General features: G+C 41.5%; 1 protein-coding gene across 1 annotated transcript; it reads right to left on the bottom strand.

Moving 5' to 3' along the window:
• Positions 1–379: 379 nt before the first annotated feature.
• ppap2d (phosphatidic acid phosphatase type 2D) lies at positions 380–18,223 on the bottom strand. Its single transcript, XM_034220258.1, has 6 exons — positions 17,659–18,223; positions 5,049–5,206; positions 4,029–4,315; positions 3,869–3,926; positions 2,055–2,231; positions 380–1,838 (listed from the first exon to the last, which is right to left on the bottom strand). The coding sequence occupies exons 1-6, from the start codon at positions 17,864–17,866 to the stop codon at positions 1,734–1,736; spliced, it is 993 nt and encodes a 330-aa protein (XP_034076149.1). The 5' UTR covers positions 17,867–18,223; the 3' UTR covers positions 380–1,733.
• Positions 18,224–20,651: the final 2,428 nt, after the last annotated feature.

The raw sequence follows: 20,651 nt of genomic DNA, 5'->3' as shown, positions 1-20,651 counted from the left end.
CCATGGTAGCATGACCCCCTGAAACAGCCCATCATGCTCCACTGCACTCAAAAAGGACTGAGAGCGGGGAAGGGGCAAAGTGAAGAAGGATATGAGAGAGAGAGAGAGAGAGAGAGAGAGAGAGAGAGAGAGAGAGAGAGAGAGAGAGAGAGAGAGAGAGAGAGAGAGAGAGAGAGAGAGAGAGAGAGAGAGAGAGAGAGAGAGAGAGAGAGAGAGAGAGAGAGAGACTTTTAAATGGCTAGCTAAAACACCATCTCTGGTGCATGTGAGTAGCCATCCAAGATGACATATACTGTGACATTGACATTAAGTGTGTGTCTGCTGGGCTTTACTTTTAATTTTGCTGAAACTAAAATGAACAGAGGACAGAAGAAGTAAATAACATTCAACATTCATTTTATTGGTTTGGTCTTTTTTGAGTACAGTGGTTATTTCTGCCTTTCTGGCATTCACAGACAAAACAAACAACAATAACTGGGAACACATAAAATATAGCTTTCTGATAATATCTGTGGCTCAGTCTAGTATAGTTACAACAGATACAATAGTAACTCTTCGTACCTGATTGACACAAATGTAAATACAAACACTTAATAAACATGTAAAACTGTCCAAAACTGGAACTAATACTTTTGAAATTCTGTGTGGTTTATAAAAGGACATAGCTATTTACATTCAATTTGAATAATTATCATTTCAAGAAAAACAAACAAATATAGTGTATGAGTCTGACATTAACAAAAAAATAAACACTGATTATTCAAACATGTGATAAAATATATAATATGGATTATAATTAGAAGGTTCCATTATGTACGTTCAAGTGCTATTAATAAAAATCCACAGGAGGGCGGCTGAGGTTGCAGCCATGTCGGCTCTCCTGTCAGAGTGGCATAAATCAAGGTGCAGCTCAGAGATTGGAGTCCAGGGGCAAAGGTCAAAGATTACAACATTTCAGTCAAAACCTCCACCCTCTGAGACACAGCCAAAGTGGTTAGTACAGAGAAGTAGTGGTGGGAAGGGTAAGTTATTGGGTCAGACTCCTCTGTATCTCTACCTTGGTTACACAAAGGAAAGATATTGTTGTATCAAAGCTCAAATACTTTTCTTCCCACTGATAATGTACAGGTTATTGCTTGATTATAGCGATGTGGGGCATCATCAGAAGGTAAAGATGGTTAAAAGTTGAAGCCAGTGCTTGTTCCTTATCACTTGGTACAGAGCTGTTTTCACATCTGAAGTCTAATGGTCTCAGTTCACTGCTGTTGGGTGATGTTTTCCAAGAAAATAAACCAAAGAAGCCTCGCGTTTTTTTCTCCCCTCTCACCCAGGACCAAAGAGTGATCAGGTTTGCTTTGAAAGCTTACAAACGGCACTGACTAAAAAAAATTCCATTACAGAAGAAAACTATTAACATTAGCAGCTTCTAAAAGTTCTCCTAAAAATAGACTTTTTTTCATATATAAAAAAATAACTGTAATATTGCTATGCAGTTATTTTCACTGGACGGGTTTGACTTACAGTCAAATGTGCTTTTTTTGTGTTTCACGTGTGAGTGTGTGATAGATTACTGTGTGAATGTATGTGTATCAGTATACCATTTGTTAGATTGTACTCTTTAATCACATCCTTCTCTTAGAATGATTCCCTTTCTTTAAAAATGTTTCCCTATCTAACATTTTCCCTGTCTTTCTGCAATCCCTCTTATCTTCTGACTCCTGGGATGGTGCCTGCTAACAGACAGTTTGCTGGCTGGACAGTGGACTCTCCAGGGACATGCTTGTGGGAGACAGGTCTGGACGGGCGCAGGGCTTAAACATGGAGGAGATGTAGAAGGCCTGCAGACACAGACACAAACATGTCAGAAAATGTACACAGACCACACATGATGTCAATCATTCACTGTTTATAAACACCACGAGGGATCAGAGTGAGGAAAATACGGCTATTGTTTAAGCCAACTCAGTCAACAGAGAGCTGAGAGAAACAAATCCTGTGAAGACGGAGATAACTGTTATTCTGGACTATTTAGACAACATAGATTTTGGACATACCACCCAGAATGCAGTGAGTCCTCCTTGGATGAAGCCTGTGAGGACATCAGTAGGATGATGGCGGTAGTCAGAGATACGGCTCAGGCCCGTGTAGACGGCGATCATCACTAACAGGAACTGTACTAACGGGCGCAACAGGCGAGCCCCTCGCCACGACAACCGCGCCTGCAGGTAGAACTGCAAGGAGAAGATAAATAATGTTATTATATTGTAACTGACTTTATGATTACTACAGAAAAGTGAATACATGTGTGCTGGTGCTATGATCATGAATGCCCTGGAAACATAAGCCTATAAAATAATCTTAGAATTCAGCACAGACAAAGGCTTTGTGTCAAACATGGACATCCACTCAGAGCTACCCAGAGGGGAGAGAGGAGCTTGGCACGAGTCCATTAACACTGTCGAAACCCAATTTCCTCCTTTTGTTCATCCTCATCTCCTGCCTCAGTACAGAATGGATGTTTGTGTCTATAAAAATGGGGTCACAGGGCGAGCATGATGCAGAAACAGGGCTAGCTTTACAAGGAGGTCTGTCTGGACCCGTCAACCGCTGGGGAGAACGTGGCCTACATTCCAGCGGTGAGGCCAGCGCTCACCCGGTCCTTCCCTCTCTCCTATCCCAGCTGAGTGCAGGTGTCACTGTTACCTCCTTAAACACTAGCAGCTGGTGGCGGTGCGGGTGGCGTGTAGCTACAGGTTTGACACAATGTCCAGGTTGTCTGCAGTCTGCTTGCTGCACACTGGCATGAGTTTGTGCCTGCAGTGTTACAACGAAGTGAGATGTTGAGAGGAGAGGAATAGGGGTAACCAACATTGAGACCGTTTTTTCTCACACCACTTCTTCCCTTCAGTTCTTTACTTTTGTATTCCTCTTATTCACTCTCCCCCTACTCATCAATGTGAGTCTCTTTCTTATCAGAGAGGAGCTGCTTTTCAATTGGACTTCTTTAGTGCACAACTGCAAATAAGGGAGGCAGTGATTTTCTTTACTCTCCTATTTGAATTATGCAAAGCAACATCCTCACTTCATTCCATTCATTTTATCTATTCACATTAAGATATGTAAGTCTCTAAAGCTATAATTGAAGGGTTAATGGGGGTAATAGTTTGGGAATGTGGACATTTTATGGTTAATAATGTGCTTTTGTCTCCCTCTAACTGTCGTTTTTCTCCCACAATGCGCCCATGACTACTGGGCAGTGCAGTGTGAGAGAAAGAGAAAGATGAAGAGATTGGAGGAGGGGGGGTTGAGAGGGTGTCTCTTGCTGAAAGAAGCCTGTCGATCTCTCAGCAGGCATATTCAGCCCTCCACCCCCCCCCCCCTCTATATTAGACCCACAACAAGGCCTCCTCTGTCTGCGTAGCCTCTTCATCTATTCATGTTCCCCATGGAAAAACATTCTCCCTCATTCTCTAACTCCCCCTCAGTACCCTCCCTCCCTGTCTCTCGGTCTTCCCAGCTCTTTCAGCTTGGAGCGGGATGGAGCGGGATGCATTTGGAGAATTGCTGCTCTCAAAGATCTCCTCCCTCCCGATCAGGAAGTGTGAATGTATTTAACGACACATGTGTTGGTGTGTTTTTTTGCATGTTTAATAAGCCTACGTAGTTAATAGTTGCACAAAGTGTTCTTGGCTTCTAGGGATTGGTGTTTTCTCTAATAACTGAAGTCAAACTGAGAGCTTTAATTCCCCCAGCATTGTAAACACAGCACCAAATACTGTTATCACGCAACACAAGCTCTGGTGAATGTGAAGGTCAAATTCCAGATATGTTTACTGTAGTGTGTATTTCAAAAGCTGATGGGACTTACTGCCAAGTAGAGCATGGTGTACATTGCGAAGGAAGCATGGCCGGAAAAAAAAGACTTCCTGTAAGAGAAGATCAATTAAAGAACCAGAAGGTTACACATTCCCTCCATGAGTAAAGCTGTTTCATACCCCACCCTTAGTAAATAAACCAAATCATTTTACCTTGCTTCCTCCACCATCTTGCCATTAGGCTGTTTGCAGTAGTCCTGGGACACGTAGCTGCCCGGAGTGCAGTTGATGGACGCATAGGTAATATTACAGACAGACAGGAAGTTGGGTCGCAGGCGTCCCACACTTAGTTTGGCCATATTAGTGAGAGACTGACCCACACAGCAACCAAACAGGAAGCTTCCCAGCTCCTTGTACAGGCACGACACATAGCAGTTTCTGACAAAAGCCTGTGAGTATACACCTCTGAAACGCACACGGTAACATTCACCCAGTGCGATCTGAGAAGGAAATAAGACAAGAGAAAGGGGTTAACATAAGACATACAGTGGAGCTGTACAAACAGTCGAAAGTATATAGGTTGTAGTCTTTTAAAGTGAAGAGTACATTAACTCACTGTGCCAATAATAGAACTAAATGAACAAGACCTAAAACTCAGTAATACGTTTTTCTACTTCCTGTTCCATCCCCTAAAATGGAATATTTTTGTTTTAAATCGTTTTTTTTGGTTAGTTTTCTGAATAAATGTCTAAGGTTAACAAGAGATGTTCATGATCTTTTCTCTGACATCAAATATGTCAGTAAATACCCCAATTTGTAAGCTTTTGCATGTGCAAGCAAGTGGCTGCTAATAAGTGGCTACATGCTACAGAGGTTGTCTGGGCCATTAAAAGTAATTACGCTGAAAACACAGACACTCATCAACTAAGTGGTGGTTATGTGAAGTCATGCAAAAGTGGGTTTTTTATAGCCTAACATTAGGGTTTTACTTCTGTTGATTACATTTATGCTTCAGCAATGTTATGTGGTGTTCATTTTTTATTTGATTATCTGTCTGAACAAAATGTGAAAACTTTGTTTCGCACAGAGCTCAATTTCTGCGATAATTCAAAACCCAATAGAAAGATCCAGTGGGCTTTTGTCAAGGGAACCGGAGGGATGGTAACTTAGCCTAGAAAAATATGTAATCCCTGCAGCGTTCTGTAATGTACTTAAAGGTTATTACTTTCTTACCGTTAGGCCAGTGATGGCTATACCACCAGCAATGAGCAGGCTGTCAGGAATGGCCTCACTCGGCACGTAGGGATAGGTGATGCTGGTGTCTCCACAGAAGAAGCCTCGCTTGTACGGAGTCACTGCCTTCAACTCACACGCAAAGAATGGGATGGAGGCTGATGACAGGTGGGAGAGAAAGGGAGAGGGGAGACAACAAAAGATGGCTTGATGAATGTCTGTGAGCATGTGGTCATGTTTGTGCAACAACGAACACTGAGATCGAAAGGTACATAGATACTAGATAGTTGGTACAGTCTCCTGTCTCACAGGAGCATGAGAAAAGCAGCTTTAAAGAACATCAGTCATCTGCTGACATGATTTCCCCGATTCCTGGGGGATGAAGGATTCCACACATAGCTGCTTCCATCAGAGGAGCAGAGGGAAGGAGAGATGACAGACAGACGAGCCGATGGGCATGACAGTAGAGAATTAAGTAAGGATGGAGATGAGGGCGTGCAACACAGAACATATCAGTGTGACAAGAGAGGACAATAAACCCACAGTAGGAAGAGGAAGGTGTTTCATTTAACAATGACTCTTTGTTCCAGTGGAAAGTTTAGTTCAGTCCGTCTAATCTCACATTTATGTTTGTCCAATAAGTTGACTATGTGTCATGGCTGGTCACTTATTATAAGAACACTGTATACAAATGGGTCAAGGTCTGGCCAGTTAAGCAAACAAACGTGACAATATAATGGGGAAGGTTTAATGAGTAAAAGTTGTGCAACGTTTCAATCATGACAAAAACTGAGACGGTATGTTTAAATCTATCGGAACAGGAGTCGAGCTACGCATGAACCATGAGTCCTGTATAAGCCTGCTCCATTTCTCTGTCCCGTATCCCATGTCCCCTCGTCACCCCATGGAATGCAGCGTTAACATGGGACTAATCATTAACCTCTGTTAGCCTCTTCCTGTCATCCCAGGCCTGCTGGTTAGCTGGAACGCACCCAGGCCAAAAACATTGCTCCTGCCAGGGAATCTCTCTGACTACGTGACTGTGTACTGCACACGGTAAGCACTCAAAATCAGGCGAAAGGAGCAACACAGAAATACACATCTAAACTTTTTTTTTACTTGCATTGGGCAGGGAATGGTAAAGGGTCGACATTAAGATGCGTTCACATATGAGTTTTATTACTGTGTTTGCTATCACAACCTTCCAGTCATGCCTCTGATTCAGCCTCACTGAACTGATAAAGCATAGAAGAATAATCTATAAGGGTGAGGCTCCAACTCTTAACTGCTTTGTGACGACAGCTGATTAAGAATGTTATGCTGAAGTGAAAAGTGTGTTAGTGACCTCTGAAGTCAAAGTCATGTTGCCCCAGCAGTAAGACAAAGCACAGATAAAAGCCATCTCACTGCCATTTAAACTAAGAAGGGCCTTAGTAAGAATGGGAGGGAGGGAAACACGTTGCAGGCTGATAGCAGAGGCTGTGATGCCAACAAAGAGAAAGAGTGATAGGAAACACCTCTCATCTGACCCCCGATCTTTCATTCAGTCGCCACGTCAACAGGCTACCTCATGCAACACACACATCTACAGATCACATACAGGTGCTATCTGTTTTTAGACGTAGGATCCACTGTTATCTAGTGCTGGTATTTGAACTTGATTTTGAAGATCTGGTATTGTCAGAATACCTGCCTTTATGACAAATGATTTTTGTCAAAAAAAGGGATTATTTCTTTGGGTTTCATTTAATGCAATTTATGTAAATAATACTCTGCTATTTCTTAAGTTTTAAAAATGTAATTATATTGAACTTTGTAGACACTGGTATCGTTGTAAGTGTTCTTGAAATGTTACAAGACTAATAATAGGATAAATGGTCTTGAAGTTTTTCTTAGTGCTGACTCTTTGTGTGCCGTGTGTGTGAGTATGATGAAGCAGAATGAAAAAAAACTCAGTATGTATTGTAATAAATACATCATTCTAATTTACATTTTTAAAGTAACACTTATTGACCTTTGATTTGTTTTTATCCTAATGCTGCAGCATCAATAACAGCATTGACATGTATTTGGCCAAACTTAACTGCTTTTGATATAACAATATCAATTTTAAAGCACATATTAACAGTTTTCTCTTTTTCCTCATTAGATTCCACAACACATACAGTTAAATAATCAATATTTTGCTGCTCTGGCAGAGAGGTAATGGACAGATTGTCCATTAAAGACCACACACTCTGCGTTTACAGTCGGAACATTGACTTTTTAATGGATCATTTTCAATACATATGGAGGTCTAATGGGACCCATGAAGCGCTGAGGCAGAAAGCAGCATATGTTATGACCTAAGACCTATGCTTGTGTTGTTTTCATGATTTTGCATATTTGTCGTGGACAGCCACGGCACTAATGGCTGTGAACCAAAGATCATTCCACTGCAGTAAATCTGTTTGCAAAGCTTCTGAATAAAATCAATCCACTAAAAGTACCTCGCCAATCATCAATGCTGTTCAATAAATACAAATCAAAGCAATGGTGCAAGTAGAAACCATGTGCAAAGCTATTCGGCATCTTCACAATCCTATTCAAATTACAAGCTCCTGTGTCACAGTCAACCTCTATGCTTTACAACTACATTAAAACGGTTTTCACAACAAGACATGAAAACACTCCAGAGACCCTCACATCATCTGTCAAGCAGCTGTGAGCAAACCTCTGCACCTGGCCAAGACATGCTCCAGAGAGAGCCAGCCAGAGAGGGGCTGTGAGGGGACCCAAAAGGAGGCGGAGGAGTGGGTCTGCTCACACAGCAGAGCCAAAATGTGCTGCTCGCTGTGCCTGACACTCAAAGTAGGAATGCTTTCAAATAGTCAAAAGGGCCAGAAAGAAAGAAGAGAAGGAGGGAGGGAGGGAGGGAAGGAGGGAGGAGAAGGGAAGGAATTAGAGCAGAGGGGATATGTGCCTCATTCTGAGAAACTCTTCTGGTTCTAATTTACACATCTATGACCACAGCCCAGAATGAGCTCACTCTGAGAGGAGAACAACAACAACCGAAAGCGAGAAACATTTTTTTTTGAGAACGTTATTAAGACAGAGTGTTGAAAAACAAGGCAGGCGACATGTTTTTCATATGGACAGGCTTTACGTCAACATCGACATGCGTCACATTTGAAACTAAGCTAAGATGCATGGCCAAGAGGCTAGAAAAAATGACTAAATGGGGGTGAGGGTGGTAATACTGGGGTGAGAAAATACTGGAGAGATGGAGCCAAGAGAGATGTGGCAAGGGTTTCTCCTCAGAGGACAACAGACGGAGGCGATTAGTGGTGGTTCTGGAATGTGGGGGTCAGAGATCTAGGCTCTGTTGGGACCCGCTCTGTAAACACGACCCCACGTCAACCAGAAGAATATCCCCAACACACAAACAGACTCAACACACTTACATAAAAACCACACTGGGATGCAAAGAAATACAAACCCACATCCACATAGACTAACAAACAACCAAACAAACCCACCAAAACCAAAGAAAAAAAGCCAAACTAACCAAGTTAACCACGCAAGAGACATTCGATCCTAAAGACATGCACTGAGGCAAACCGCCTATTCACTATCACACCTAAATGAACTGCGGGATGCTGCTGCTATCGGAAACAGCCTGTGCATCCTAATAGATTAGCATGACACTTAGCCTAAAGCTATATCTGAGCCACAGTAATGACCATCTGCCTCATCACACTCAATACCGTTGGACTGTGCAGGCCTCGTTCTACATGTGCCCTCTGACAGAACTAGAGGACAGGCAATTAGTGAGTGACCTGTCAACACAGGTCCATTTGGCCGGCAGTTTGGGACTGGGCTGGGCCCGGGCTGTGGTACAGTTTTCTACAGCCCCTTCACTGTGGTCAACCCTTACTGGGCCCCTCACTAGCTTACATGTGCCAATGTTTCCCATCTAAAGTTTAAGCTGCTTGTTTACCTTCAAGTCAGCCTTGTTAACTGAACCCTGAAGTGTCGTAATTTAAATCTTTGCTAGCATATTTCCCGGGTAACGACATTACAACAGGCACTGTGACGGCCTGCTTGACATGCTCATAAATAGTGATCTCCAGTTGGGTTGGGTGGGCTTGTGCAATTATTTGCGCTATAATGACTTTAACTGCACAAAGCTGTCTTCATGAGCAAGTCTTGATCTGTTCTTTCATCTAATCACTTTTCTGTTTGAGTCAGGTACTTTGAGGGCAATGCCAAGTCTTTTATGTTTCATCTGATATAAAAAAGAAAGTCTTGGCTTAAAGAGGCAGTTCAAGAAGAGACAGTATGCTCCATCAAACAGGCTCAAGCTTATAAAATAGAGACGGTTGTAGTCAGGCAGGTAACACGTAAACAGGAGGTGAAGTCATCCGCACTAAGGCTGTGATTATGATCCATAAACTGTCACAGACCCAATGAAAGTACTTTGCTTGTATGTGAGAGTCCCTACATTGTGGTTATTCCTGTTCCTCCTTGGTGGCCCAATCCAGGTAGTGGAGAGGTGGGATAAGGGTGGGTTGTTGCCCCCTGCACTCACACACACCATTTTTCTTTTTTTAGAACTAGCTCGATTGTTCTGAGAGTGTTTGGTCTACCCTGATCGGAGCACAAAGACACTAATCAGTGCCGAACAAAGAGAGACTAATAAACCATAACAGTCTTTATCTTTTCTAACCATCTGCTATCATAAGCATCTCCTTCTGTCTGACTCTGTCTGTACTAGGGCTGCTCGATTATGTCAAAAATCATAATCTCGATTATTTGGGTCAATAATTGATATCACGATTATTAAAAACGATTATCCATTTACTGAAAAAAAATGTTGAACAGTATGTTTTTAACAGTTGATTACCCTGAACTTTAAGTATAATTCAACTGAAAAACTAATAAAAAAATTGTTTTAAAATAACTTTAAATTATAAAAAAAATGTTTTTATTTCGATTATGTTGTTTTCATAATCGTTGAAAGCCAAAATCCTAATTGCGATTAAAATACGATTAATTGAGCAGCCCTACTCAGTATAACCTCTTTATTTCAATACCCACTGCTTCGTTTATCATAATGAGTTTGTGTGAACTAAAATGTTTCTTGTTAGCAAAGTACTCCAACTGCTCAACTGCTTTATGTCTCACCAATGCACCACGAGAGCTCTTTCTCTGTTACTGTTACAGCTGGCCAGTGGAGACATGCTTCCCACAGCTGCTTGTGTTCTCTCCTCACTTCACTGAACTGCTTCCTGGAGCCTGGCTCTGGAGTTCAGGGCAAGAGTGGTGATGTCTGAAGTGGGCTGTCTGTCTGAAGGAAAATAAGGACCCACAACTCTGGTATGTACCTTGGAAAACTTTAAAGGGGATTTGGTGCTGTGAAGGTAAGGGAGATGAGGGCTGGCAGTCTGCAATGTTGGAAACAACACAAGGTTTTAATTGAGACTGCAGAGGAGGCATTTGGCATGGAGCACCCTGATTGTCGTTGTACTTAATGTGTGGCAAGAGTTGAGGCCTGTCGGGCTGCTTTGTCAGTGTGTTTTGGTTTGGTTTCGGGGGAACATGCAGTTGGCACAACTTCAGAGGGGAGTTTGAGAGACGAAGGAAGAGAAGGCTCCAACAGGTGAGATTTGACACAATGATAAAATGGTCCCGATGATGGGTAACCATGCCATGGCGCCAAGGGGGAGCTGTCTCCGTAAGGAGGGACAGACAAAAGATGACGAGTCATTAGTATTGACAGACGCAAAGGCGGGACAACAGTCTGAATTCAGATGCAGGTACATAACTCAATCGTAAGCGTCTCCAAACCCATTCTAGCAAATGAGCACTGAGCATTAGCGTTCTATACACATCTTTGTTTAGTCGTTACGGCTAATGCCTATGGAACACCCTGGGCACTTATGGAACCATCATAGAGGAGAGTTTGAAGCAGCCTCATTAAAAGTACATTTGAAGCTATTTGCTGTCCATCCTATAAAGACATAAACAGACAGCTGTTGATAAGATCCCTCAGGCGCCCCAGGGTCTGACCTCCGACCCCTACTGTAGATCCTCAACCCCTTCCATGCCTCACTTTACTCTCCCACCTCGGGGCGGTACATTCATTCAGGCTCTTACTTGCTCCTCAGCCTTCAGGCATCTTAGACATTTCTGTGGCCTGAACTGGCTCTGGTGCGCTAATGAGTGAAGGAGTGAAGGAGACGTATTGAAAGCAAAGTAAATGTGCCCATATAGTCTATCCAAAGAGGGTGCAGCTAATGGATTCCTGAAACTCTGCAGTGCTGTCAAATGGGAAGGAGATGCATTAGTACACTAACAAGAGAGTAAGTGAAATCACTTCTTCCACTCACTAATGATGTTACTGAGGCATTTTTAATTGCCCTACATCCGTCAGCCGCAGAGTGACGCCAGTGTGTTCCATAACTTCAGTGCGTGTTTGATCACAGACTAGAATGTGCAGCAAAATAGGACCGGCAAATTTGTCAACAAACAGCACGCACATGGCCGCTGTAGTAGAAAGTCCGCTTTAGCAGCTACGATGACACATACAAACAAACTCCCACACCCACACTATAACTCAAAAGTACGCACACAAATAACATAGATACAATTTTAATAATCCTGGCCCTATAGACACAGCGACATGCTGTGACATGTTGGCCTATTGCTGTCTCACTCACTTTGCAGCTTTCTCTGCCAAAAGAAAAGAACCAGGAATCATAAACCCGCCCCCGCCCAAAACACACATGCAGACGTAAAACACACACACTCACTTTATAGCTTGCTCACCAAAAGGAGGGAAAGAGAAGCAGGCAAAAGCAGAGATAAGCTGGAGAGGGAGACGTTTAAAATTCAGATCACTCAGGTAGATACCGGCCCTCTCGTCCTGGCAAGCTGCTTCACGTCTAGAACAACAACACACACTTTTACACAACAGCGCTCAACTCATTCCACCTTTCTCTTTCTATATTATCCAAGCACCCTTCTTTTTTTTTAACTATAGAACAAAAACGTTTTTGTTTTAAATAGACACATCTATGCAGTCCATCAACCATCAGTTTATCTTTTGTATTATTGTAACCCAGCCAAACAGATATTTCTCAATTAACCTCTACAGGAGGTTAAACCTTGTGACAAGCATTACTATCCTCTAAGGCTGTATAAGCTAATGGTGGGGTTTTAAGTGCCACTTCCAATCATTTCCCAATTACTCTTGAGAGGCAATAACTGTCTTTATTGGGGTGTTGACAGAGTAAAGACCACCTGTGCAGGAGGGAAACTGCAGTGCAGGCTGGGAGGCCTGTCCCTGCATGCTCTGCAGATATGACAAACAGCCGACACCTCCTGACCTCTGGGTGGTTGGACACTAGATCTTAGAAACAGCCACGGGGCGTAGATTCTGTCAGCTCCATCCCGGTCCAACCCCTACAGTCCCATCAGGAATGCGTGCATGCACACTACAAGCAAACACTTGCATTCTGCAGCATGGAACTTACTGACAGTGAGCTGAACCAGAACAATCCATCTCCGTGCAGCATCCATTATGTACATGTCAGCACGGCGCCATAACTACACTGCCTTATTACTGAAACACGACAATGTTTGGCAAGCCTCATGCTGAGTAAGAGCATGATCAGGTAACCTGAGTCAAAGCCTCAGTCAATTTCCTCTATAGCCTAGCATTCCAACAGCAGACGGATTCAAGTGTATTCATAATGCCTCTAACTTCATGCCACTAAAATACATGTTGAGTAAGTATTGAAACACAGGAAAATGCTGTGAAAACTTCAGATCACTGTGGAATCCCTCTTCAGCTGATAACATAATGAGGATGGGAGGCTTCAGGGTACATTCCATAGTACAGTAGTGAATGAGCCCCTTTAACAGGATGAATAATGCCGGCGGGTCGACCGTCTGAGGGAATCTGATGATGGCATTTTTAAGGGAAAATTGGGTTAGTCAGAGATAAGAGGGTTTAGCTAAATGAATGGTTTACTTCATCTCCACTAAGTGAAGGCATTCACTGCTTTATGCCCACAGATGAGTCAAGGTCAGGATTATACTGAGACGATGGTTAACAGACAGAGACAGGCAGGATGAATGCAGACAGTCAGAAATCTGTAAGTCATCTAGATAATTATACCTCGACCGAGCAAGAATAGCATTAACAATACATGATATTGTTAAATAGTAGGCTCTCCTTTCAGTACACATAGGGAATAATTCACCACATGTGATGGTTAACAGGAAGCTTTTCAGCTATTGATCTGAGATACTGTAGATATGTTTTTGTCAGCACATCTGACTGGGCTGGATAAAACTGTAAAGCAAAGTCTTTGTTTTGTGTTAATTCTTGCCGCAAACCAAACTGTACCTTTATACTTTTACAATGTTAGACATTGTATATTTATGAAACTGTACCCATCTACTAAATGAATCTGGTGCTTGAGTAATTGATACACCCATAGCAAGAAGTTGATTACCTTTAACTTTACAAAACAATATGTCAGTCACAGGACTAACTGACCCTCTAAGTCCTCTCAGCTGTGACCATGAGGCTCAGTGAGTCAGTCTCAGTGTTTTAATTTTGTCAGAGGGAAGAATAAGAATGAGCCAGGAGACGCAATTTTGCGTTAAAGCAATTGTCATGATAAAGTGCGTGTGTAAGGAGGAGAACTGAGATAGACCATTTCCTCTGTTGTGCTGACTGATGCTGGCCACTTCCTAAACACACTTCAACGCTGCAGAGAAGTGTGCAGAGTTAACGGTTAATAGCATACCTGCAGGGGTTAAGAATAACACACCAATGAAACTGACTGCCTCTAATGTCGTTTTGTCTTCTGGCTTACTTCCTATGATTTAACTGCCAACAAGGGAGAGACCTGTCAGTCTGCCTGGACGGGTTCCACCTCTCTCGTGCTTACTGCCAGTCTGATTACTACAAACACAACACTTTTTTTTATTTTACCACTCGCACAACACTTTGCACAGTCCCTTTGCTAATATAGTCATGTGAGGTGATGTCATGCAACTCATGACATTAGACAATCTCACTCTTCACTGAATATCACAATCAAGTACAGCAGGTACCTCAGGTTGGCTTTCAGGGGACTTTAGATATGTCCCCGCTAAACTCAACAGAGGAGGAACGTGAACAAGTACTTTTTTTGTACTCCTTCTTTTACTCGAGCCTTGTAAAAGTCCAATACAATTTTGAGGTACTGGCATTTCACTGGAGTAGAAAACGGAGTAGGAAGATGAAACTATAATATGATGCAGTTCTGAAGTTTGTACTTTTTACAAGGCACAAACAACAGAGCACCAAAGAACATACATAGAAATTCAAATATAACAAAATAATTTGTATTTTCGACACTTATAAGCATGTAAATGCCCATAATACATCCTGTGGGTTTGCCACATTTGGGGAACAGAAAAATGTGATCTTTCACTGAAAAGCTCTATCTCACTTTTAAAGAAATACATTAACTGTGAGGGCACTATTAAATCCCAATCAGACGACTGTTGTAATTATATGATGAATATTATGTTGCTCTAAATTGAATCATAACTTGATTACATTTCACCAAATGTTCACACAGAGGACTCTGATATATGACATGTGTTTAGTGCTGATTATGATTACTTTGACTTTTGAATGGGATTTTGTTTGCCAAACATAAAGTAAAAATAGAAAACATATGTAAGCTTGTTGTTTCCCTCCATTATGAGTTCAAAACAATTTGTGTTTTTATGGTTACACAAAATAACTAAAAAGTCATCACGTTGTAATAGGGCTGTGCAATTAATCGTATTTTAATCGCGATTACGATTATGGCTTGCGACGATTAGGAAAACAGCATAATTGACAAAATACGATTATTTTGCTGGGTGCGCTTTCGCCCCTCCCTAAAAGCCCACTCGGCCACGTGGGAGTGACATGTGTTGTGAGTGTTCAGCGCAAGCGAAGATGTCAGAACAAGAGCAGCAACTAGTTAAAAAGAAGGGTCGCGGGGAGATTCCCAGTCGATCGCGAGATGTGTCTAAAAATAGAACAACAATATTCTGTTTTATCGTTAATGTCCTGTAACATAATGTTCCCGTGCCAGAATAATGCACTTGAACGCATCAAAGCTTTGTGATTGGCCGGCCACACCCCATGTGTCCGGGCGTGGCTGGTGAGCAGTGCACTAGTTCGCTGACGTTGTCCGTGTCAACAGCATGGATGGTCAACAGGAGTGACAGTCCGCACACACACAAGACCGCAATTATGGCAGAAGCAAAAAAGCCCAAAATATATAATTTTCACTCCAAGTGGGAGGATCATTATTTTTGTATCTATTCCAATTCAAAGTCCATCTGTCTCATCTGCAATGCGAGCGTGGCTTTATCGAAGAAGGGTAATTTAGGAGCGGCATTTCAAAACAGTGCACAAACGCTACGAGACGGAATTCCCTCCTAATTCTGCCCTAGGCTCCCAAAAGGGGAGGGGCCTGAAAGGACAGCTAAATGCACAGCAGTCCATTTTCACCAGGCCCAACAACAAGAGCAAGGCTGCTACCATAGCATCTTATCGGGTCAGTCACGTTCTTGCGAAACACATGAAGTCTTTCAAAGACGGCGAAGTTGTGAAAGAAGCATTCCTGGAGGCTGCGACGCGCTTTTGTGGGACAGTAAAAATAACAGCAGCATTTCAACAGGTTTTTGATATAATAAAAACTCAATTTAAATACCGTTATTAATCTGCTGTAAGTTTTAGTTTGTTTGAATTTATTCATGATAATTATTGTACAAAATGGTATAAGAATGCAAACATTAAGATCTGTTCTGTTTAAATTGATTATAGTCTATCAGTTCAGAAACTAGTGTTGCTTGCATCCTATTTTAAAGGCATTTCTTTTTATACTCTAATAAAATGCAACAAAAAATGGGTTTGATTCTATTAATGTTGTCTTTTTTATTGCACTGTTGCTGCAGCAGATTACTGTGTAGCTTCAGATCTGAGTTGTCTTATTAGTAAGCCTAATTTATACTTTTGTAGCAACACTATTTTTATATAATGGCAAAGAAAGGGTTCTTCAGAGTCTTTTCTTTTTTTCCTGTGTCATATGTGGCAGCACTGCCACAAGTTCCTCTTCAGAGAGGGTCTTCAGTACAGGTGGCAATATTGTCACCTGCCTGCGCTCATCTCTGAAACCAGACCATGTAAACAGCCTGGTATTTCTTGCAAAAAATCTTCAAGAGATGACATGAGCAGCCCTACCAGCATTTGCCATGGTGGCCAAAACATTTTTATTTGGTCTTAAATTGTAGTTCAACATTTATTTCCTGTTACTTCTGGACCATGACGGTTGGCCAGCCTTCAACGTTTAACTGAGTGGAATATGTTGAATATGTTTTACCAAAATGTTGGCTATGTTAAGGAGTTTTCAGTAGGTTGTGACAGTGCACTGCAACATATTTGATTTCATTTATTTGGGTCTAATTTATTTTTATTTATCATATTAATATATGTTTAGTATGGTTTTGGAAGTGCGCTCCAACACATTTATTGATCTTGTTTATTGGTAACATATTATTTGTTTTAAAGTTCAATAAATGGTCAATGAATAATCGTCAAAATAATCGTGATATCAATTATTGACCAAATAATCGTGATTATGATTTTTGCCATAATCGCACAGCCCTACGTTGTAATATAAATCAGTCTTTAGTTTCAACATGTTCAAGGTAAACGTAAAATGTAAAAAACAACCACAACAAAGGATTGACCTCATGGCGAAAAATCATTATTTGTCACAATTATCTTTTCAAATCCATTGTCAATTGGAATCTATCAGTAATTTAAAAGTTATTAAAGTCTTAGTGAGAAACTCATTTTGACCACTCCTTTATTATGGTTATGTCATATGAGTTTTAGTCCACATGTTGTTACTGATGTTTCTCCTTGTGAAAACTGCTGGTTGAGTTGTTTTTATTATAAGCCTGACTTCCATCTGTGCACTGTACATTACGTGTGTCTGACATTCAGTGAAGCTGCAGGGGGGGGGGGGGGGGGGGGGGGTCTAAAGAGCTCAGCAAACAGAGGTAATTTGCGGCACGAGAACACAAGCATGTTTTTATCCCAATTCCCACGTTCTTCTCCCGGGAACTTTTGAGTTACCATGGGAACAGATGAATTCCCGGGACAACTGTGCTGCTTGCCAGCTGAACCCCCCCCTCCTCCTCCCTCCTGCCCCCACATGCACCGAGGGGAACGAGCTGTTTTGAACAGTTTCCATTTGACTTCTGGAAAAATGCTTTGCAGCTTCGTTAACTTTTTTCAAATCCCCATGCAATGTGTTTTTCCTTCTCAAAGCCAACTTCGTTTAACCTCCTCATAACCTCTGAAAAAGATCTGCAAAGCTCCTGTTGACACATCAATCAACAGACAAGGACTGTGTGTGTTCTTCAAAAATATTAATTAGTCTAAATTAAGCTTTAAAAGGACAAGTGATACAGTGTTATTAACATAACATTACTGCAGTTGTTCAACAACAACAACCTGTCAAAAACATTAATTTACAAATAAGTAATAACATATTCTTACCAACAAAAAGGCATATTACATCCAAACAGACAAGCATCCTCCTCTTGGTGCAAAACGAGCTTTCCTCCTCGGGCTGGGAGAGGAAATGCTTCCCCCGGCCGTTCTCCTTCCCGTCCCCGGCCCCTGCACTGTCCGCTAACCGCAGCTGGAGCTCCGCGTCCCGGGGCAGCGTGTTGCCGTGCGTACCGGTGGAATTGAACTTCTGCATGTCTTATGCTAAAAACAGTTAATGACAACTTGTTTAAAAAGTAGCTGCAATGGGTTCGTTTAGGTGTATCTCGCTGTAGTGAGATGGTAATTCCCAAACGTTTCAGTCCGTCCGCAGTTGGTGCAACAAATCCATGTCAACGAAAGTTTGACAGCAGCACCCTGGTTAAACCAACCGACCGCTAGTTGAGGTAACGTTGGTCACCAAAAAGCGAAAGTGCAGAGAAAACAAAGATGGAGGCTAATTGGAAATACTAGGGAACACAAACCGAGTAAATTTCACCTCAGTTACACCTCTCAACAAACTTCTTCTGAGTGGGAGCGTGTTACCTCCCGAACAGAGCAGCGTTCACATGCGTGTCAGACAATCATGAATGGAAAACATGGCATCCGGTTAAGCCTATCAAAATAAAACGCCCTCTTGATGAATGTTACTCCCTGCCGTTGGTCGGCTGACTGTGAAGCGTCAATTTTGGTTGAAAATCATATCGTTTCCGGTGTGATTCAGTCCGACTTGAGTCCGCGGTAAAAGCCAACAAAATCAATTTGTAACTGTGATGAGGCTGGCGCACACAACAGGTTCGATCCAGCTGACCTACAGCTGTGTGATGCCTGCCCCTCTTCACGAGATGTCCTATATGTCCTATTAAACTGTCTTACCCATGTGAGGACGCCCCACATACAGCTTCTGACCTTCTCCAGATCATAAACGCAGATATAAGGAGATTTGTTTTCGTTTGCACAAACCATGCTGAAAATAAACATCAGCAGCTATTTTTAATAAGCTCAATTGCTGATATCGGTATCCTATATAGTCTAACAGTTAGTGTGGCCTTGGTACTATAGGACACATTATCGGGACGGGATGCCATTCTAGTTTAGCTAGAATCTAAAAAAGTTGTTTGTAAGTGGAAAATAGAATTGTACGAAATTGATGATTATTCATTGCACCATGTGTGCCATATACAGGCAAGGTTGCCTTTCAATTTGATATATTTTTCCACAATATTGACTGCTTCTTTTTGATGCCAATACACCAGAGACCATGGGTCTTCAACAGGCGGTCCTCGTCCACTAGGGGGTTCCCAAGGTACTGCCTTTGTAAAAGGGAACATTTCTTTAAAAATAAAGACATATCTGAAAAAAACATTACAGTAACTTTTACTTAGTTTAGTTGCCGGATACATGGAAGCTATTGGAAAAAATACCTTTATTTTCTGTTAAAATATGTATGTAAAATGAATGAATTACATTTATAGAATTAAGTGTATTGCATCAGAGCAGTTAAGTTTAATTTTTTTACAATAATTTCAGAATCAGAAACAGGTTTATTGCCAAGTAACACATACAAGGAATGTCTCTATGCAGCAAGCCAAATTCCTAATTTCTTCTGGTATTGGAATGTCAGCAAGAAGGTTTGAAAAGACATGGTGTCCTGCCACCTGGTGTAAAGACAGAAGCACCGCTGCTTCGGCTTCTCAATGTTTTACTACATTCAGAAACTGTGAACACTGTTTGACACATGAATTCGGGCTGCAAATATCAATCATTTTCTTGGTCAATTATTCAATTTGTTGTAACTTATTGTTAATATTCGATAATATGGCATAAGACAAAAAAAGATTGTGTTTTCTCAGAGTTTCTGTTATATTTGATACTGTATTTTTTTATAAAGAGAGAAAACAGAAAAATATAGATTTAGTTTTCTGCCACTGTGAGAATAATTGGTCCATAATGAAAGGTCTAATAAATTGAAAAGGACATGGCAAACAATTAAACTAAGAATTAAAACACATTATAAGCGTTGATGTCTCTTTTGTCCTTTAAAAACAAGTCCATTCTTTCCTTGAAACAACTAGTCAAATTGTTGTATTTTTGGTTCTTTTTGATGTTGGTGTACAACTGATAAAAGGTGTATTGATATGTTCACTAACCTGCAAATCAGAAAAAGATAGTGACAAATGGAAAAGAAAAAGAGGGAGGGGTGTAAGGAAGTCCATTTTCATTTATTGCAGGTTATTTTCAATGTTTCTCTGGATGTGTATTCCGTTCTCCATTGCAGTTTTTGGATACACATAATAGTGTTATTTCCAATGGTAAGAGATGAGGTGTTCTTCTCATAATGAATGATATTGTGTATTTTTTATTATTGTTAATCACATATAAAATCATCTTTGTAAACGTGTCTTCGCCACAGCTGCATTTCTACCTGTGACTTGTGGAATCCCTCACTGGTATAGTAGAAATTGAAACATTGAACCCGTTTTATTGAACTATTCATATCTTAGACTGCACTGAAACTTTTATCCATGTATTTTTTCTTTTAATGTTTATTTTATTAGCTTTTCTTTTTAATGACTGATTTTAAATGCCTTTTTCATTTTTTGTAAAGCACTTTGAATTGCCTTGTGTTGAAAAGTGCTATATAAATAAACTTGCCTTGCCTTGCCTTGCCTTGCCTTGCCTTGCCTTGCCTTGCCTTGCCTTGCCTTGCCTTGCCTTGCCTTGCCTTGCCTTGCCTTGCCTTGCCTTGCCTTGCCTTGCCTTGCCTTGCCTTGCCTTGCCTTGCCTTGCCTTGCCTTGCCTTGCCTTGCCTTGCCTTGCCTTGCCTTGCCTTGCCTTGCCTTGCCTTGCCTTGCCTTGCCTTGCCTTGCCTTGCCTTGCCTTGCCTTGCCTTGCCTTGCCTTGCCTTGCCTTGCCTTGCCTTGCCTTACATACATAGGATAATACAGTTTTACATTTACATTAGAGTGATAAAGCATGTGACTTAGTGTAATTATTCGTAT

The sequence above is a fragment of the Gymnodraco acuticeps genome, unplaced genomic scaffold (assembly GCF_902827175.1).
Source record: "Gymnodraco acuticeps unplaced genomic scaffold, fGymAcu1.1, whole genome shotgun sequence".
Lineage (NCBI taxonomy): Eukaryota > Metazoa > Chordata > Actinopteri > Perciformes > Bathydraconidae > Gymnodraco > Gymnodraco acuticeps.
Note: the sequence above shows the minus strand (reverse complement) of the source record. Positions and strands in the feature narration are given on the sequence as shown.

Excerpts from the sequence above, each read along its gene's own strand:
- ppap2d (XM_034220258.1), bottom strand. The coding sequence starts at position 17,866 with ATGCAGAAGTTCAATTCCACCGGTACGCACGGCAACACGCTGCCCCGG. Across the intron at positions 5,207-17,658 it reads TGTAATATGCCTTTTTGTTG|CCTCCATCCCATTCTTTGCG; the intron begins GTAAGAATATGT and ends ACCTGTCATCAG. Across the intron at positions 4,316-5,048 it reads TAGCCATCACTGGCCTAACG|ATCGCACTGGGTGAATGTTA; the intron begins GTAAGAAAGTAA and ends TTTCCTTCTCAG.